This window comes from Sinocyclocheilus anshuiensis, unplaced genomic scaffold, assembly GCF_001515605.1.
Source record: "Sinocyclocheilus anshuiensis isolate Anshui unplaced genomic scaffold, SAMN03320099.WGS_v1.1 scaffold3089, whole genome shotgun sequence".
NCBI classification, from domain to species: domain Eukaryota; kingdom Metazoa; phylum Chordata; class Actinopteri; order Cypriniformes; family Cyprinidae; genus Sinocyclocheilus; species Sinocyclocheilus anshuiensis.
This window is the reverse complement of record NW_015555948.1, coordinates 8,662-25,761: the sequence shown is the minus strand read 5'-3', so window position 1 is coordinate 25,761 and position 17,100 is coordinate 8,662. Positions and strand designations below refer to the sequence as shown.

The 17,100-nt window shown below is 38.0% G+C and overlaps 1 protein-coding gene across 2 annotated transcripts; it reads right to left on the bottom strand.

Moving 5' to 3' along the window:
- Positions 1-4,943: 4,943 nt before the first annotated feature.
- Positions 4,944-11,213, bottom strand: LOC107675972 (ras-related protein Rab-43-like). Of its 2 annotated transcripts, none has more exons than XM_016470476.1 (3): positions 10,844-11,213; positions 7,349-7,532; positions 4,944-6,328 (listed from the first exon to the last, which is right to left on the bottom strand). In XM_016470476.1, the coding sequence occupies exons 1-3, from the start codon at positions 11,030-11,032 to the stop codon at positions 6,075-6,077; spliced, it is 627 nt and encodes a 208-aa protein (XP_016325962.1). In that variant the 5' UTR covers positions 11,033-11,213; the 3' UTR covers positions 4,944-6,074. The 2 variants fall into 2 exon arrangements, with proteins under 2 accessions (XP_016325962.1, XP_016325963.1); XM_016470477.1 differs by having other exon boundaries at positions 7,349-7,526.
- Positions 11,214-17,100: the final 5,887 nt, after the last annotated feature.

The following is a 17,100-nucleotide window of genomic DNA, read 5'->3' as shown; positions in this document are numbered from 1 at the left end:
AAACATTCTTCGAAACATTTGGGATAATGTAAGTACACAAGTCAGCAAAATGTATAACACTGTTCTAGCAATTTTTGTATATTTTAATAAAAACATCTTACATATTGTGCCTATAAGAAATGAAATGCTGTGTGTTGCTCGGAGATGAACAGTTCTGCTTTGTCTTTATATTTTCGTTGACAAAATTGAGCAAAACAGACAACATCGTGTCTGAAATAACACAATTTTAACTTCTTACTTACTGAACTGTTGTATAAGATCGGTATCACATTTGCACTGGTGTGATATTGTTTAACTATATGATGTAAATATATCTTGAATTTGAGGGACATTCTAACTGTTCTCTAGGCTCATCTCGCAGTGAGTTGTTGCTCTGCCTCATATTTCTCATCAGTCAGCTGTATGAGATCTCAGATGACACAGAGGTCTGGGGCGAGTAAGTTAAATGCGTTAATAATTTTAACGCTTTATTTTTCGCCGTAATTAATTAATCTGATTAACGCGTTACATTACCAGCCCTAGTTTTTACTGTATTTTTTTATCAATTAAATGCAGCCTTAGTGAGCAAAAGATTCTAATTAAAACATTAAAAAAATCATACCAACCCCCAATTTGTGAACTGGCGGTCTATCATTATAAACATTGGATTGCATGAAATTAGTAATTGACTAATTATAATAAATATAAATGACATTTTAAATTCCATAACCAATGCATTTTTTTGTGTACTCAGGATAATTAGGTTTGTCTGCTTTATATTCTGTTAATATACCTTGTTTGTAAGCTATTTTGAGGTTGATTCTTCAGGGCAGAAATACACTGCAGCATGTGGCGATAACAGAGACTGCACTTTTGAAACAGAGAACATTGTTAGGTCAGATTAGAACAGGTGACACATGATCAGCAGGTTATTTATAGGATAAAACACAAGCCCCCTTCTTTTGTAAACTGGGGAAAAAACAGCAGATTACACCAAATCCACAGATTTCCCACCCTGTCTTTCATGCATGTGAATACATATTTTAAGAATTTAAATCCTCAAACCTGTGGTTCTGTGAGGGAATCAGTTGTTGTTCGGACAGATGACTTATAATAGCAGATATGAGAGAAATCCGATACTTTCCTCGTTGTTTCAGTCTGCTCCTGATATCCAAGCTGAGATATTTCTGAAGATAAGGGGATAGTTACACGGCTGTACTGTAACCATGTGTTCATCTTCACCATCAAATCAAGATCTGATGGACTGGAGTGGTGTGGATTACTTGTGGATTATTGTGATGTTTTTATCAGCTGTTTGGACTCTCATTCTGACGGCACCCATTCACTGCAAAGCATCCATTGCTGAGACACTGATGCAGTGCTACATTTCTACAAACCTGATGAAGAAACACACTCAACCTAATCTTGGATGCCCTGAGGGTGAGCACATTTTCAGCAAATCATAATTTTTGGGTTAACTATCCCTTTAAAGGTGACATATCATGAAAATCTGACTTTTCCAGGTTTTAAGTGCTATAATCAGGTCCCCGGTGCATCTACAGACCAAAGAAACGTGAAAAAGATTAACCCAGTAACTTTGTTTTGGGAAGCCTTTTTCTGCAAGCGTCTGAGAAAACGAGCGCGTCTGATTTCGCTCCCTTGGTGACGTGGCAAAGGGATCTCATTATAATATCACCGCCCCTTAATCTGTAAGTTTACACCCACGGCACCGTCATTGTGTTTTCGCAAGTGACAACAGTGTACCAGTTCTAATGCCATGGAGAAAGTCTGAGCTAAGCATGCTAACTGTTCTGTGTTTGGCTGCACAGACCAGCTGTAATGGTGCAGCTCTATTCTGGAAAAGGGGGCGGGGAGCAGCAGCTCATTTGCATTTAAAGAGACAGGCACGAAAAACAGCGTGTTTCTGCTTCCACTCAAAATAGGCATTTTCAAAATGATATAATAAATGATCTGTGGAGTATTTTGAGCTGAAACTTCACAGACACATTCTGGGGACACCACCAGAGACTTATATTACATATTGTAAAAAGGGGCATAATATGTCTCTTTTAATGGTTACAGCATATTTTGTGGACAGTAATGTTTAGGGCTCAAGCACTGAAACTGTAAAGATACCTATTAGTTTTCTTGCTTAAAGTTTATTGCCCTCTAGAACCATATAGCAAAGAGTGTCTTATCATGTTCTGGCTTATAACTGTTGAAATGAATGGCCTACTCCTCCCTTCACCTTTTTCCACTGTTGTAAAACTCATCATGACATCAAAACTATATAACCACTATAAATATGACAAGTGAAGTAACTCATAAAGCAACAGTATGTCGGAAACAGCTGTGCTGTGCTGAGCCCATCTCTGCTCCAGTGTCACGCCTGTTATCTTACTCTCGCAAACATCATTCTCCTTATGCAGTTTTGAACAACTGAATAAATAAATTTATGAATAAAAATAATACATGTGCAACACAACTCAACCAAACACCGAAACCATGCTAGAAAACAAAACAATGCAAAATGTGTCATGGACATGGTAGGACATTTTTTGTTAGGAATTCATGACATCTGTTGTTAAATCTTCTCAATGTAATTAGGGACAACCTGATGACTGATATTTATGGTGCCAACCTCTACAACCGCTAGCTCGAGGAACGGGTGGCCTGGAAGACCACCAAAGCGGTGGCAAACACAGTGACCGGAGCAGGCACGCAGGAGGTGGACATGGACCCATCGCCCTCCACCACCTCCTGCAATCCATCCTGGTGTGCACAGGCGTCTACAACCCACACCTGGAGCTACCTAAAGATGCCAGCCAGTGCATCAAAGAGACCGTCTTCAGCGGCTTCGACCCTGCCCTGCTGGAGCCGGAGAAGATCGTGGAGGACGTGGAGGCTGCTGTTGAGCTCATCTTTGAGATGGAGAAGTTCGGGACAGCGGTTCAGCTGCGCAAATGCAGCGATGTTACTGATTCAGTATGATTCCACCTATCCATTTTAGTATGTGTTTTATGGAGAAAACCTTTACAAATAAGCACAATGCATAACTGAGAACACATCGTTAAAGATCTCGTGGCATTTTAGCTTTACTGGACAGCATGATTTCATTTTAACTGTAAAGTGTCCGTGGTCCAACAGTATCTTTTCATAAGCTCTGACTGAACAGATTTGCATATGCTACTCTCTAGAGTGAGTAGAGGGCATGAAAACACAGTGCTCCTGCTCTAGACTGATGTGCCATGAATAAAACAAGGGCAAAACTGTGGCAGAAGCACACAATCGGTTCAATGTGACCAGCTCTGACAGCTGCTCTTCTGCATCCCTGGATTGTAAGGGCTATCAGTCTGCCTTTTTCAATAGACTGTCATAGACCATTAGTACTTCTATTATTTTTCAGATAGTTCAGTATTGTTAAAATCATAATACAGTAACTTACTGTTTTGACATTTTATCAGTACAGGTCCCAAAAATGTGGTCTACCATGTTTATAGAGTTATATGTGTAATACTTCATATTAATTCAACATGTTCCATATTGTTACCTTCGTTGTGCCAGATCTACATAGGTAATTGTTACATTGTTACGCCTACATTTTTTTTTTAAAGGTTATTTATGTTTGATTTGGTTACTGTTACACTGTAGCATTATGCTGAGATTTGCACAAAACAACCATGCAGACAATAAAAGCCATTGTTTTTGTCTTTTACCAGTAAATGATAAGGTCCACGCTTTGCACCTCCAGTATATAGTTCTGGTAGTTGCCAGTTTTTCACTCGTAACTATAAAGTACATAAACGTTAACCTCCTCAAATGTATACTCTGCATATACCTGGGTTAATAATTTTGAGTTTTCTACACGTGACCAATTAATGCATTCATATTTGCTGAAGGAATTAAGCATTTAAAAAAAAGTGTGATACATACAGGTTATGCTGTGATAGGTTTATTGATAAAATAATATAATTTATCAACAAATACAGATTGATCATGTTTCTCAAAACTTTTAACCGATTGACCAAAAAACAGCAAAATGCATAGTAATAACACAGTGACATTAAAAACAAACTACAATATTAAAAGGCACTATAAATTCTCTGAAGAATCCTCTTGCAATATGATTTACCTTCAAGTACACCTGACTTTTCACATACTGTTGTTTTTCACTCAAATTCTGTATAACCAAAGAAATTCATTTTCCAAAAATACACATTTGTGAAACTAAACACTTGACATTCTTAAAGGCTGCCACCATACCATATACTAAATTTAGACCTCGATTTGAAAGACCTACATTTTTGTCTTGATTTAAAAGATAAATAAAAAGTACCGATCTGAGCTCTTAACCTGAAGAAGATATTGCAGGCTAATACAAATACGGCTCTGGTTATTCATGCTTACTTGAGATGAAATGGCAATTGATGTTACTTCCTAATTCATCAGTGCAATGCTGTCACAAATTAAACACGGCACAATATTTTCAGAAAAATGCTGTTTTGCAAGTTTAAAAAGCTAGTTTATTATGCTCTTATTGTAATTAATGAGGCTTTGTAAGATATTGCAGGCTAATACAAATACGGCTCTGGTTATTCATGCTTACTTGAGATGAAATGGCAATTGATGTTACTTCCTAATTCATCAGTGCAATGCTGTCACAAATTAAACACGGCACAATATTTTCAGAAAAATGCTGTTTTTTTTGCAAAAATTGCAAAAATGCTAGTTTATTATGCTCTTATTGTAATTAATGAGGCTTTGTATATATAAATGAATGCAAAGTATAAAATATCAATGCCTATGTGACATCTACAATACAATTTCAGTTCAAAAGGGTTGCAAGAACAGTCTGCATTTTTTTTAAATTGTCCAGTTTATAAAAAACATACATTTACACAAAATAGCACATAATTAAAGAGTAAAGCAACCCATCTTGGCAGCCGTTAGGAGAGTACAGTAAACACACTGCATTCAAACCAATTCACCCAAGAGCACTGCAGACGGCCACTCATTTACAAGTGATGTTGCTACCTGGATTATTAAATGCATTCTGAAAAATGTTGCATTTTTAAATATATTTTTTTCTTTAAATCTTAAAAAATGCATTAAAAACATTGGCAAAATGTCTTAGGATGACGGCTCCTGATACAAAGCTGGGAATTCAGGCCAGTAAAATCAGAATGAGAGATTTCTGGTCAATACAGACGAAAGGGAAAGTCACAAAACCTATAACCTCTACAGAAACTCCATTCCGTGCAACAGAAGTGATTTGTCTCTCTGTGTTCTGTTGCAAGTGTCCATTTCAACATTTTCACACAATCACTGCGGCCTCTGCTCTTGAAATCATGAGTAGCTATAAAAAAGTAGAAATATTGATGACAATGACTTCATCATTGCTGAGCCAGTTACCAAAGATCAGTTACATAACTATTAGGAAGATTGAGCCAGTGGCAGTGCACCTTACTCTGGCTAAACACATTTACCACAACTGGAATGAGAAATAACTGGGTGTCGATCACACCGATGACAAAATATGTCTATCCCTCACAGCCTCGTCTTCATTTGCATCAATTAAATATGATACGGTCAACCAAAGCATGCAGTACAAAGCCTCTGCTGGCATATAAACACGTCACACACATGTGCAAGCCTACAGCCGGTCTGACGAGCGACAGGGCATCTGATCAGCAGCTTGCTTTGTTATCTCAGGAAGCCCTGGCCATTGTGAAGTCTCACTGGTCCAAAGTCTGGCTACACATAACCATAACCGCACATTAAGCATCAAACACATCTGACTGCCTGCGATTGTGTCACGTCACACAGTAGTTTTGCGTTCAGTGTGGACAGACAGAACTGGAAACTTCTTACGGTTTATGACAACGTCTTATTTGTTCTTTCAAGCCTAGATTTTTAGAAAAAATTTTTGTCTGCTTATGATTTTTTTTTAAATGTGTGACAATTTTGTTCTTGGCAATCATGCCCAATGTCTTCACAGGTAAGTCTGACTGTTTTGAGAGTCTTTTACTCCTAGTAAGGTCTCCTCCTGACAGCACTCAATCTATACAGCAACTGAGCGAGCTTTTTATTGCTCATCAACACTCACATCCCCAGCCCTCACTGCTCACATCCTTGCTGTTGAGTTTAAAGCTGTCGGTCACGTTCTCAGTGAACATGGGCCCGCCGTGTCTCAGGATGAGCTCACTGGTCATCTGGTTGAATGCCTCTTCCACATTGCTGGAGTCCTTGGCTGAAGTCTCGATGGCGCTAACACAATCCAGCTGCTGAGCCATGCTCTGTGCATCCTCAACCGGAACTTCACGCAAGTCCGGCAGGTCTGATTTATTACCTGGGATGCAAAACTAAACCGATTTAATCAGGAGACCTTGCAGAAACAGTTATTTAAAGGAATAGTTCACACAAAAATGACATTTTGCTGAAAATGTTCTCACTCTCAGGCCATCCGAGACGTAGATGAGTTTGTTTCTTCATCAGATTGTTCATCAGGTGAGGAAGAAACAAATTCTAGTAGAGCTGCACGACTCTGAACTGAACAAAATATTATTGCTGCAGTCTATTTAAAAGTGCTTAACTAATTGGAATGGTAAAATCTTTGAATGAATGAATAATTCAATGACAAATACATTTTTTAAGTCACTTTTCTCCATCTAGTGACAAAACAATGCAATCACACAAAGGTTATTTGAAGCTCCAGTTACTTTCAAACGGGGATTTGCTCTATTTAGACATCAACTTTCTCCCCAGTATTTCTGTGATGATATGAACGACTGTAAGACAGAAATAATAGTGTGCCGCTGAAAACAGGGTAGCTCTCTGTCTCTGTGTCAGATCGCGATCTTTTAACAATTGTGACCCTGGAGCACAAAACCAGTCATAAGGGTCAATGTTTTGAAATGTGATGTATGGTTTGTTAGGATAGGACAATATTTGAAAATCTGGAATCTGAGGATGCAAAAAAATCTAAATATTGAGAAAATCGCCTTTAAAGTTGTTCAAATGAAGTTCTTAGCAATGCATATTACTAATCAAACATTAAGCTTTGATATATTTACGGTAGGAAACATACAAAATATCTTCATGGAACATGATCTTTACTTAATATCCTAATGATTTTTGGCATAAAAGAAAAATGGATAATTTTGACCCATACAATGTATTGTTGGCTATTGCTACAAATATACCCCAGCGACTTAAGACTGCTTTTGTGCTGCAGGCTCACATATTAATCATGCAGCTCTACCTGAGGGTGAAAACTGTTTTAGGGTGATCTATTTCTTTAAAGCAATTACAATTCATAAAGGAAACCACGGGAATGCCAGACACACTCATTCCTCAGCTCTGCACTCACCGATTAACAGCGGGACGATGTTGGAACCTCCATATTTCTTCACGTCCTCCATCCACCTGGGCACAGACATGAAGGAGGCTCTCTTCGTGATGTCGTAAGTGATGATGGCTCCGTTGGCGCTGCGGTAGTAACTCTGTGTGATCGTGCGAAACCGCTCCTGTCCGGCTGTATCCCAAATCTGTAACTACACCACTGCATATTTACCTTTACCTCTATTGCCTTTTCTATTGTACTGTACTATCACACTTATAAATACTGCACCCACTCTACATTAGGTGTCTTTAGCGATGATGTAATTGTGCTGAAGTTTGATACAGTGTACTTATCCTACACACATGTTGTTGCATTTACTATAAGTAACATCCGGATACACACAAGCGAAAACCCCAGTGATTCACTAATTAAATCTCCAGTTAGCAGATCACAGAATTGGTCATGTATAACTCATCACTACAGCGAATATGTCTGCTGTTGCATATTTATATGACTTTAAGCTGCTTGTGTGCTAAACTGGGTTTGGAACAACATGAGGATGAAGTTTAATTTTAATTTTTGGGTGAACTTTAAGGCGCTTTCACACTAAGTGCGAAAGGAAATGCTGAATACACATTTCTGAATGAAAAGTAAACTCGCATTCAAAACAGATTCACCTGGTCTTTTCTCCAGCTGTCAGAAGCGGAGAGGGATGAGTAACAATAACAATACAATAAACAAAGCAAAACTGCGTCACCAATTTTCAGTCATATTTGGGCCTTTAGCCTGATCAACAGCACAACTTTTCTTACTTGATTAATGACCAAGAAATAGTGCAGAATCTTAAATAGTTATTCTTCGTTTTGCATTTTTCCATTCATATAACATGACTGACAGTTTTGTATGCATTATCTATGAAAAACTAAGGTGTAATGTGCAAAATAAAGCGGTTTTCTCAAGCTCAAGCGGTACAAAAACATGACATGACACAACAATTTCAACCCAGGACAGAAAATACAGAGAGAAAACATGAGATTTTACTAAACCAATCCAGCACAACCAAGTACCTGTGTTTTGGCTTATGCTTATGAATGTTGCAAAAGGGTTATTACAGAAGATAAATAAAAGCACATTAGACTCAACGGACTCCACAGACAGTTTGATCTAGGCTTTGTTTACAGCTTGACAAACACCTTGGCTATTGCATAAGCGTCCAGTGTGCCAACTTTAAAGGGGTCATATGACGTTGCTAAAAAGAACATTATTTTGTGTAATGAAATGTGTTTATGTGGTTTAAGTAGGGCTGGGTGATATAGCTAAAAAATGTATCAACGATATAATGTTTCATATCGTTCGGTATCAGTAATTATTGACATTTTTTATAACCTTTTTTAAAACAAAGAGCAATAGAAAAAAATGTTTTAATTTAACCACTGTATTTTTTAATTAACTCAATTTATTGAGACAAACAACAAATATTTTTTTGTTTTAACAGTCAAAAACAAAATAAAAATTAAACATATCTCTATTTCTAATATTTTATATGCAGATTAAATAGATTAAACGTTTGTCTTGTCTCCCGAGGCCACAGGAGGGCGCAACGATATGCAAAATAATGCAGCACATTAAACTGTCAACTTAAGGAAGTAACTGTCTATAAAAACGTGCGTTACGTCTAAAAGAACTCATATAAATCAAATATAATTTAGTAAATTGCATAAACAATTATGAACAAAACAGCATCATGTATTTATGCATTGCTTAATACAAAGAGCCGAAGCGATAAAAACGTGCATTACGTCTAAATTAACTCATAAAAATCAAATATAATTTCATAAATTGCATAAACAATTATGAACAAAACAGCATCATGTATTTATGCATTGCTTAATACAAAGAGCCGAAGCGCCCATCACGCAGACTGCATTTAAAAACATACGAGACGCAGTGAAAAGGAAAAAACCTCCACAAAAATGTGACGTGTTTTCTAAAAGTTTAAACTGTTTTAACTTTGCATGGCTACATCTCTTGTGTGAGACGCGAGTGCAGCAGACATATTTGTCCGTCTAGAAAATGCGCTGAATATGCGTTCTGTGTGAATGGTTTCGGTTTTAACCTAATCAAGATCTTCTACGCATTGCTACTATATTTCTCTAATATTGTGAATGAATAACGCAGCAGCGGCGCGTCTCGTGGGCTAGACTAACAAAACATTAAAATGCAACGTCACTTACATCATTATCACCGCATCTCGTGCTCCACTGATGACGCTCCCTGACGCACTGCTAACGTTGGATTGTACTATTTTTGCATTCAAATGCAAATGTTTATTTTAAATTCGACTAATATTCATTCTTCACTCACAATCTCCTCATCACAGGCACAGCACTCATGCTGGTGTTTGTGTGTGCTGTCTGCCTCACTCAGAGCACGTGACTATATCGTGCGCTATATCGAACATTTTTTATATCGTTATCGAAGATGGTGTACCGTCGATAAATATCAATACCGTTTTATCGTCCAGGCCTAGGTTTAAGGTTCAAAAAACACATTATTTTGTTATATTAATATTGTTTCTCCTCTATGCCCCGCCTTTCTGAAACGCGTCGATTTTTACAAAGCTCATTGGTCTGAAAAGCGAGGTGTGCTGTGATTGGCCAGCTATCCAGTGCGTTGTGATTGGCCGAATACCTCAAGCGTGTGACGGAAATGTTACGCCCCTCACCATACTGTGATGATGCCCTGTCCGGCCGGAGCGACGAGACAAAAACATTAAAACCCATTATAAACGAGGCATTTGTTGCATCCAGTGGGGACATAGTTACTGATTATAATGACTTATACTGTCTTTTTACACGTTGCGTTGCATCGCGCCGCGTAAACATAAAACCATGTCTGCATTTGTGATCGGAGAAATGACAAACAACAAGCGCTACCCTACACTGCTCAAAACTCACGTTTGAATCATCAGTGGCAAATTCTTTAAATATAAAAAACATACTTACAGTCTGTGAGTCAGAACACCGGCATTGTAGTCTACAGCAGTGTTTCCCAACCGGGGTGCCGTCTGTCGAGAGCAGATCTTCTTTATGCACCAAGAGCTTGTAACACTCCAAAGAGAAAGGAACAATTGAAATCGCATCATATGACCCCTTTAAAGTACATAAAGCCAACAACAAACTTCACAGCATTTTCACTTTTATTAGTCCACGTCAGAAGTGACGGTCTTACCTCCTAATATTAAAGTCAAGACAACTATTATTATTACACGTCTGTGTACAACTGTGATGTGTTAGTCACCTCTCAGTTAAAAATAATATTCATAATAATAAAATGGCGATTTGCAGGAAACCCCAAATAAATGTGACAAGGCGTACAGTAATAACAATAACTACAGTAAGGCCATTTTTTGGTACAAATGTGGTCACCACAGTATAAGAGACTTCATTTTATGGGTAAACTCGACTTTTGGATATCAGACTTAACTTATAACCCTAAAACAGGACAGTAACGAGTGCTAACCTTAACTCTCTTGCCGTGTATGTCCAGGGTCTTCATGGTGAAGTCCACACCGATCGTGTTCCCTTGTCTTTCGAGGAATACGCCGGTCTTGAAGCGCTGCACCACGCAGGTTTTGCCGACACCGACATCTCCGACAAGAACTATTTTGAAGACTAAATCGTAGCTGTCCTCGGAGTCCAGCAGTGACATCGCTGCAGCGCGAGCGCTCCTGTAAACTGACGCGACGCGACGCGGAAGAGCGCTGCTTCAGGTGTCTCAGAGCCGCGCCTCACTGCTTCACCACGGTAAACAAACGCGCTGCGCTCTCACATTTCTAACACCTTCCGCGTTTACCACCGAAGAACTATAACCGATTAACCGTCACATTATAAGCAACGAAAGAGTGACGCTGAGGACGGAACTCTGACGTCGGGGTGCAGTCAACCAATCACGGACTTTGTTTTCGCGCACGTTGCCACGCGGCAAGGCATTTCAGAACTATAGCAGAAAAAGCGACTGTAGTTACTGTACTATTAATGCAACCCATCAAAGATGCATAATATTTTATATATATATGAAGAGTTTGTTTGCAAAAACATAACTCCGTTTTAAAAAAATGTTCAAAAATCATGTTTTTTTATTATGTTATCATGTTTTATTGTGTTAGTTAGCTGTATTTTTTAGTTATTTGTAACCTAATCAAAATAACTCAACTGCAGTTTGATTGAGATTCATTGGAATGCACAATGAAAAAACATGAGTAATAGTACTTACTATTATAATTATAATAACAATAAATTATGCATAATTATATGCAAGTAACCCTAAGGCAAACCCCAATCCTATCCTTAACCATATAGTAAGTACATGTAGCTAATTAATATTACTCGGTCCTTAAATGTATAATTACACTGTGACAAGGACACCTTAAAATAAAGTGCAACTCTGCTTTTTGAAATAAAAGGTTATTATTGTTTTTACTATAAATACATAATCTTATAAATATATTTTTAAATTACCGTTGCAATAAAGGTTTTTGATCCCTTTGGAATTATTTTGATTTCTGCATTGATTAGGCTGCTCATGAAATGTGTATACAAAACCAATCTGAGTCAGCGAATATTATAAATGGGTATAGGCTATAGCCTTTAGCTTTAAATCTTCCATGCACAGTTGAAGACTGGCTTCTCCAGATGTATTTCCACATTGCACATGAACCCCAACAGCTCAGGGCTGACATTACAATGATGCGAACACCGTATCTCATTGCATAATTATCTAGTAGTATTTAGGGTTTGTTATTGGACTCTTAAGAGCGGAGGTGAAGCAAACGTCCCTCATCTTTCTGTATTCTATTTGTTCTGGAAAAACTCTTCAAGAAAAAGGCGCATTACTGAACATGATCAATAAGCTTGTAGGCTACTAATCATATGTGCATATTTTAATTACGTTTTAATGAATTATAATTAATAAGGATGACGACATAATTTATCCCATTAATTATATATTTTTATTTATTATTTAATGAAATAAAACTACTCATAGCTACGCATAAACTGTCCAGTAGAGGGAGCCACACGCTTTGTTTTTGCGACGATTCGTGACGTAGGGAACGTGCGGCGGAAGTGACGACAAAGGCGCCAAAGGTTTAAATTTGCTTCAGTTGACGGCGAAGGTCTCAAGCGTAAACTTGGTTAGTACAATAGTTTGGTATTATTTGTAGAGTTTCAGTAATGTCGGACCAACAATGTGCAAAAGATGGTAATATAATTCTGTATCTTTGAATTCCCTGTGGAGCTTTATAATGTACAAATGTTCGTAATCGGGTTTGACAGCCGCTACTGTCGACGCGTTTGTAAACAGTGTCTGTCTGACGCGCTGGAGATAGAGTTATTAATAGAGTTAGATAGAGTAGATAGAGTTATTAATGTAACTTACTTCATGTTTGGGCAGCAGACATGGCTGGAAGCACTTCCCCGGTGTACAAGGTGGATGCCGTCGTGCAGTTCTGCCGAGCCGAGGTTCTGACTGGACCAGAGGCTAAGCTTCTCTCCAAGAGTGATGTTACTCCGAGCCCGAGGTGAGGTATACTTCTGGATGAGCTATTCAGGGTTTCCACTGTCCTAGACAGCGAAGGATTACAAATAACACGTTATCCGGTGAACACAGCAACTGGAAAGGTAATCGAATTGGTATAAAATGCCAGACATTAAAATAATGCATTTCATTTGCAGGCAGAATCCGTTCAAAGAGTCTTCATGAGGGTTTTGCAGCTCTTTCGTTTCAAGCCTGAGTGCCATTATTACCTCAGTGTTGCTTTTTCACATCTGAATTATACAGTGCTTCACCCATGTTCCCCACAGATGCCCTTGTCTGAAAACGTCCAGCACCCCGTGCTTTAAGAGTGGCTTACACCAATCATGAGTGTTTACATACGCATGTAAGAGTTTAACTCGAATATCGACTGAAATATTTTATACAGAGTCCCTGAAAACTGCGTATGCTAAGATGTTGTGGATGGTCTGCATGTGTTCCTCAGCGCTGAGTTTCTCCACATTTACATTTCTTTTAGGTGCGAGTTCTTACCGTTTTGTCATGTATGTGATTTTTGGCTGAATGACTTGATCAACCCCAGTAAGTAGCTTTTATATTTATATTCTCTCTTTTAGTTTCACTATCAGGCTTCACAGAGCTCAAAAATAAGATTGATATTTTTTCCCTTGTTGCCCCAGTGTGTGTGTGTGCTTTCGTTTCCATATAACTATAAACTATGATAAAAGTTAATCAGCATGCATTGAATAATCCCATGTATCCCATGTATAAAAAATATATTGCGAGCAAATCGTGTGCTCGTGGGACCAGCTGGGAAAGTTAGTTGCAAAAGAGCTTCAGTGGGAAGAATGAGCCTGGAGCCCTGTATAGGCTATACAGTGCATGAAAAGCAAACTAGTGCTCTTCTGTTTCTTTTGGTGTATGACTCCCCCATGTGTCTTATTAAAAGCACAATAATCACGGTTAGATCAAAGAACCGCGATTAGACGGTTATTTAATTATCGCGACAGGCCTACTCATGGACCTATTTCTCTAAAAATCTTTGGTTATCTGAATAAAGTTACATGCTTTTCTATTTTTTTGGGGCGGGGGGGGGAACATGTAGCACATACTGTATGTATGTAGTAATTCTTTTTTTTTTTTCTGTTGTTTTGTTCTGATATTTGGAACCGTACAAACCTTTTTTTTTTTTTTTTTTTTTGAACCCTACAAACCTTTTTTTTTTTTTTTTTTTTAATCTTTCAGTGCCCTCTAGTCAAATGTGTTTTAATTTGTGCAGAAGAAATTGTCCACCTGTTATTTTTGGAAACTATTATTTTTCAGAATTATTTGTCCTAATTATTATACTAATAGCTAAAGATTAGGGTCACAGCAGACCCTTCTTTTTGTTTCCTGCGTAAAAGACGCAATGGATTGTACACCTTTGTTGTCAAACATTGTTGTCCTCATTAGTGTTATATATCTGCTGACATTTGGCATTTTTCAAATATGTGTTCAAAGCTGGACTTTTATTTTAACAGTGCAGAAAATGGCAGTGCCTATGCACACAGAGCTCACTTTCTCCGTCTTCATTGTTTACTGTCTCCATTAACCGTTCTAATACGGATAGAAGTCTGTCTAATAATCAGACAGAACTGTTAAACAACAGAAACTAAAAGGTATACAAAAAAGTTGCTTTTATATTATTAGTAATAGAAAAGCAATCATGATAATACTTTCTCGCTTACTGTCATTTAGCATTTAGCAAATACGCATTAATATCATTTAAACATATGTGCCACAGCCATATCACCCTGCAGCCCAAGACTGGTCGCCCATGGTGTGTGGTGAGCACACTGGTGCTGTTGTACTGTGGCTACCGTCGCATCATCCAGGTGGAGGCTGCACACTGGTGGTGGTTGAGGAGAGACCGCCCCCCCCACATGAATGTAAAGCGCTTTGGGTGTACAGCAATACACAATAAAGTGCTATATAAATGCATCATTCATCAAATCTTTGAATGTCTCATAAACGTGTGAGCGTGCTGGCAGAATGAGTGTGAATGTGCGCGGTCTAATTTTGAGCTACAGGCAAAACGAATGAAAAATGTCAGTTTTGATCGACTTTGAGGTTTTCACAAAACTGAGTTCACAAAGCCCTCTTCTAGCGATCCCAACGTTCCAAATCGTAATTAAACATCTAAAATGATCTTTATTTGTGTGTTTTCTGAGAGGAGGATCTCTTTCTCTGCTCACTTCTGGACGACTGCTGCTGCTTCTCAAGTTGTGAGCTTTGTGCTTAAGCTTTGTGAATATTCATATCGAATTCTCCATGACATGAGTCCAAACCCGTGAAATATAATTTTCAAACCCATGCTGATGAAAACAAAATGATCACGCTGACTTACATTTTCAAAGTGCGTGCAAATAATGCGCCTCTCCGAGAGTGAGCGATCTCCCTTTAAAGTACTTTACTGCGAAATATGTCTTGGCGAGATTCACACAAACATAATCTGTTATGTCTTACATGAACGTTTAGTTTGTTTACGTAGACTTTGTTTCTAAAGTAGAACACAAACGAAGATTTTTAACCCAAACCGTTGCAGTCTGTCAGTCTTATAATGGAAGTGAATGGGAATCACGGCTTTGAGAGTCAAAAAAACATACACAAACAAAACCAAATTAAACCCTGCTTTGAAAATGGATTAAAAATAATTGTGTAAAATAAACATACTTATACTTTAGAAGACAAAGCATTTTTCACAAATAAAAATCTAATTGAAAAGGAAGTAAACACTGTAACCAACAGGGCACTCAGTATGCACTCAGTATTCTGGGAAGTTTGTGTGCACTCATTTTACATACAGCACGCAATGAAAATTACATGAATATGGCAGTGGGCAAATGCACAAGCGCAGCATAATTTGAAATCCCTTATTTAAAGTTTGTCGATCGCGCGTCTCCAGTGAAGCTGAACTATCCTCCTGTCCACATTCAATTCACATGGACCGACCGTCACGCAGAGAACACGCGATCATGCAGGTCACATGCATGCTTCACAAGATCTCAACTGGATTCGACTAAGTCTGCAAGGTTTGTGAAATTAAATGTTCATTAGTCATTCAAAGATTTGTTTAAATTATATAAATGAGTATTTGCTGAATGCTGACTGCAAACACGAAAGTATTATAATGTTTGCCTTTGTATTACTAATAATATAAAAGCAATCGTTATAATACTATTTTGTATACATTTTAATTCCTTTGTTTAACAGTTATTAGATAGACTGTGAGCGGTGTGTGCTCATAAAAGTCCCTCCACGAACGCATCGGCTAAACAGAAAAACTTATCGGCCGATGCAGATATTTGAAAAATGCCAAATATCGGCCAATATAATATATATATTATATAAATATTATTATATTATATTATATATATAACAATATATACCGTGGCGATATATCGGTCAACCACTACTTATAAGTGCATTACCGCCACCTATCTCTCAAATGGACCATTGACACTCTATCTACAACGGGTTCCTCAATAGGCGGCCCGCGAGAGAAAAATGTTTGGCCTGTGCTAATTTCAAATAATGTGGCATGAAAATTCAAACGCAGCATCAGAAAGCAGCATTAACTTACATCGTGTCTACACCGGACGCGAGCGGCGTGACGCAACAAAATACAATATTTGGATGGGTTAAATGCAGAGCACTAATTCCTAGTATGGGTCACCATACTTGGCCACATGTCATGTCACGTCACAATAGAAATTATAATCAGTGATGCTGTCTATACTGGATGCAGCGCGACAAATCCCCGACAGAAAACTGCTGACTTGTTCTATTTATGACGTACTGACACAAAGTTCAAATGATTTGCAATGCTTTGTTGCATCCAGTGTAGATATACGATGTGACCGCAAAAAAATGGCAAGTGTGAAGTAAAGAAAAGTAAACCCTGAAAATAGATGATTCAAATGTGGCGAGCGGCGCGAGGCGACGCAACAAAATACAATAGAATCCATTATAATCAGTGATGCTGTCTACACTGTCTATTTATGACGTACTGACACAAAGTTCAAATGATTTGCAATGCTTTGTTGCATCCAGTGTAGATATACGATGTGACCGCAAAAAAATGGCAAGTGTGAAGTAAAGAAAAGTAAACCCTGAAAATAGATGATTCAAATGTGAATGGACTGAACAGTTTTGAGTGAGTGAGTGACTGATACCATCTTTGTTAT

Coding starts and splice junctions, on each gene's coding strand:
- LOC107675972 (XM_016470476.1), bottom strand. CDS start 11,032: ATGTCACTGCTGGACTCCGAGGACAGCTACGATTTAGTCTTCAAAATA. Junction 7,533..10,843: donor TACACGGCAAGAGAGTTAAG/GTTAGCACTCGT, acceptor GCAGTGGTGTAG/TTACAGATTTGGGATACAGC. Junction 6,329..7,348: donor CATCGTCCCGCTGTTAATCG/GTGAGTGCAGAG, acceptor TTTGCATCCCAG/GTAATAAATCAGACCTGCCG.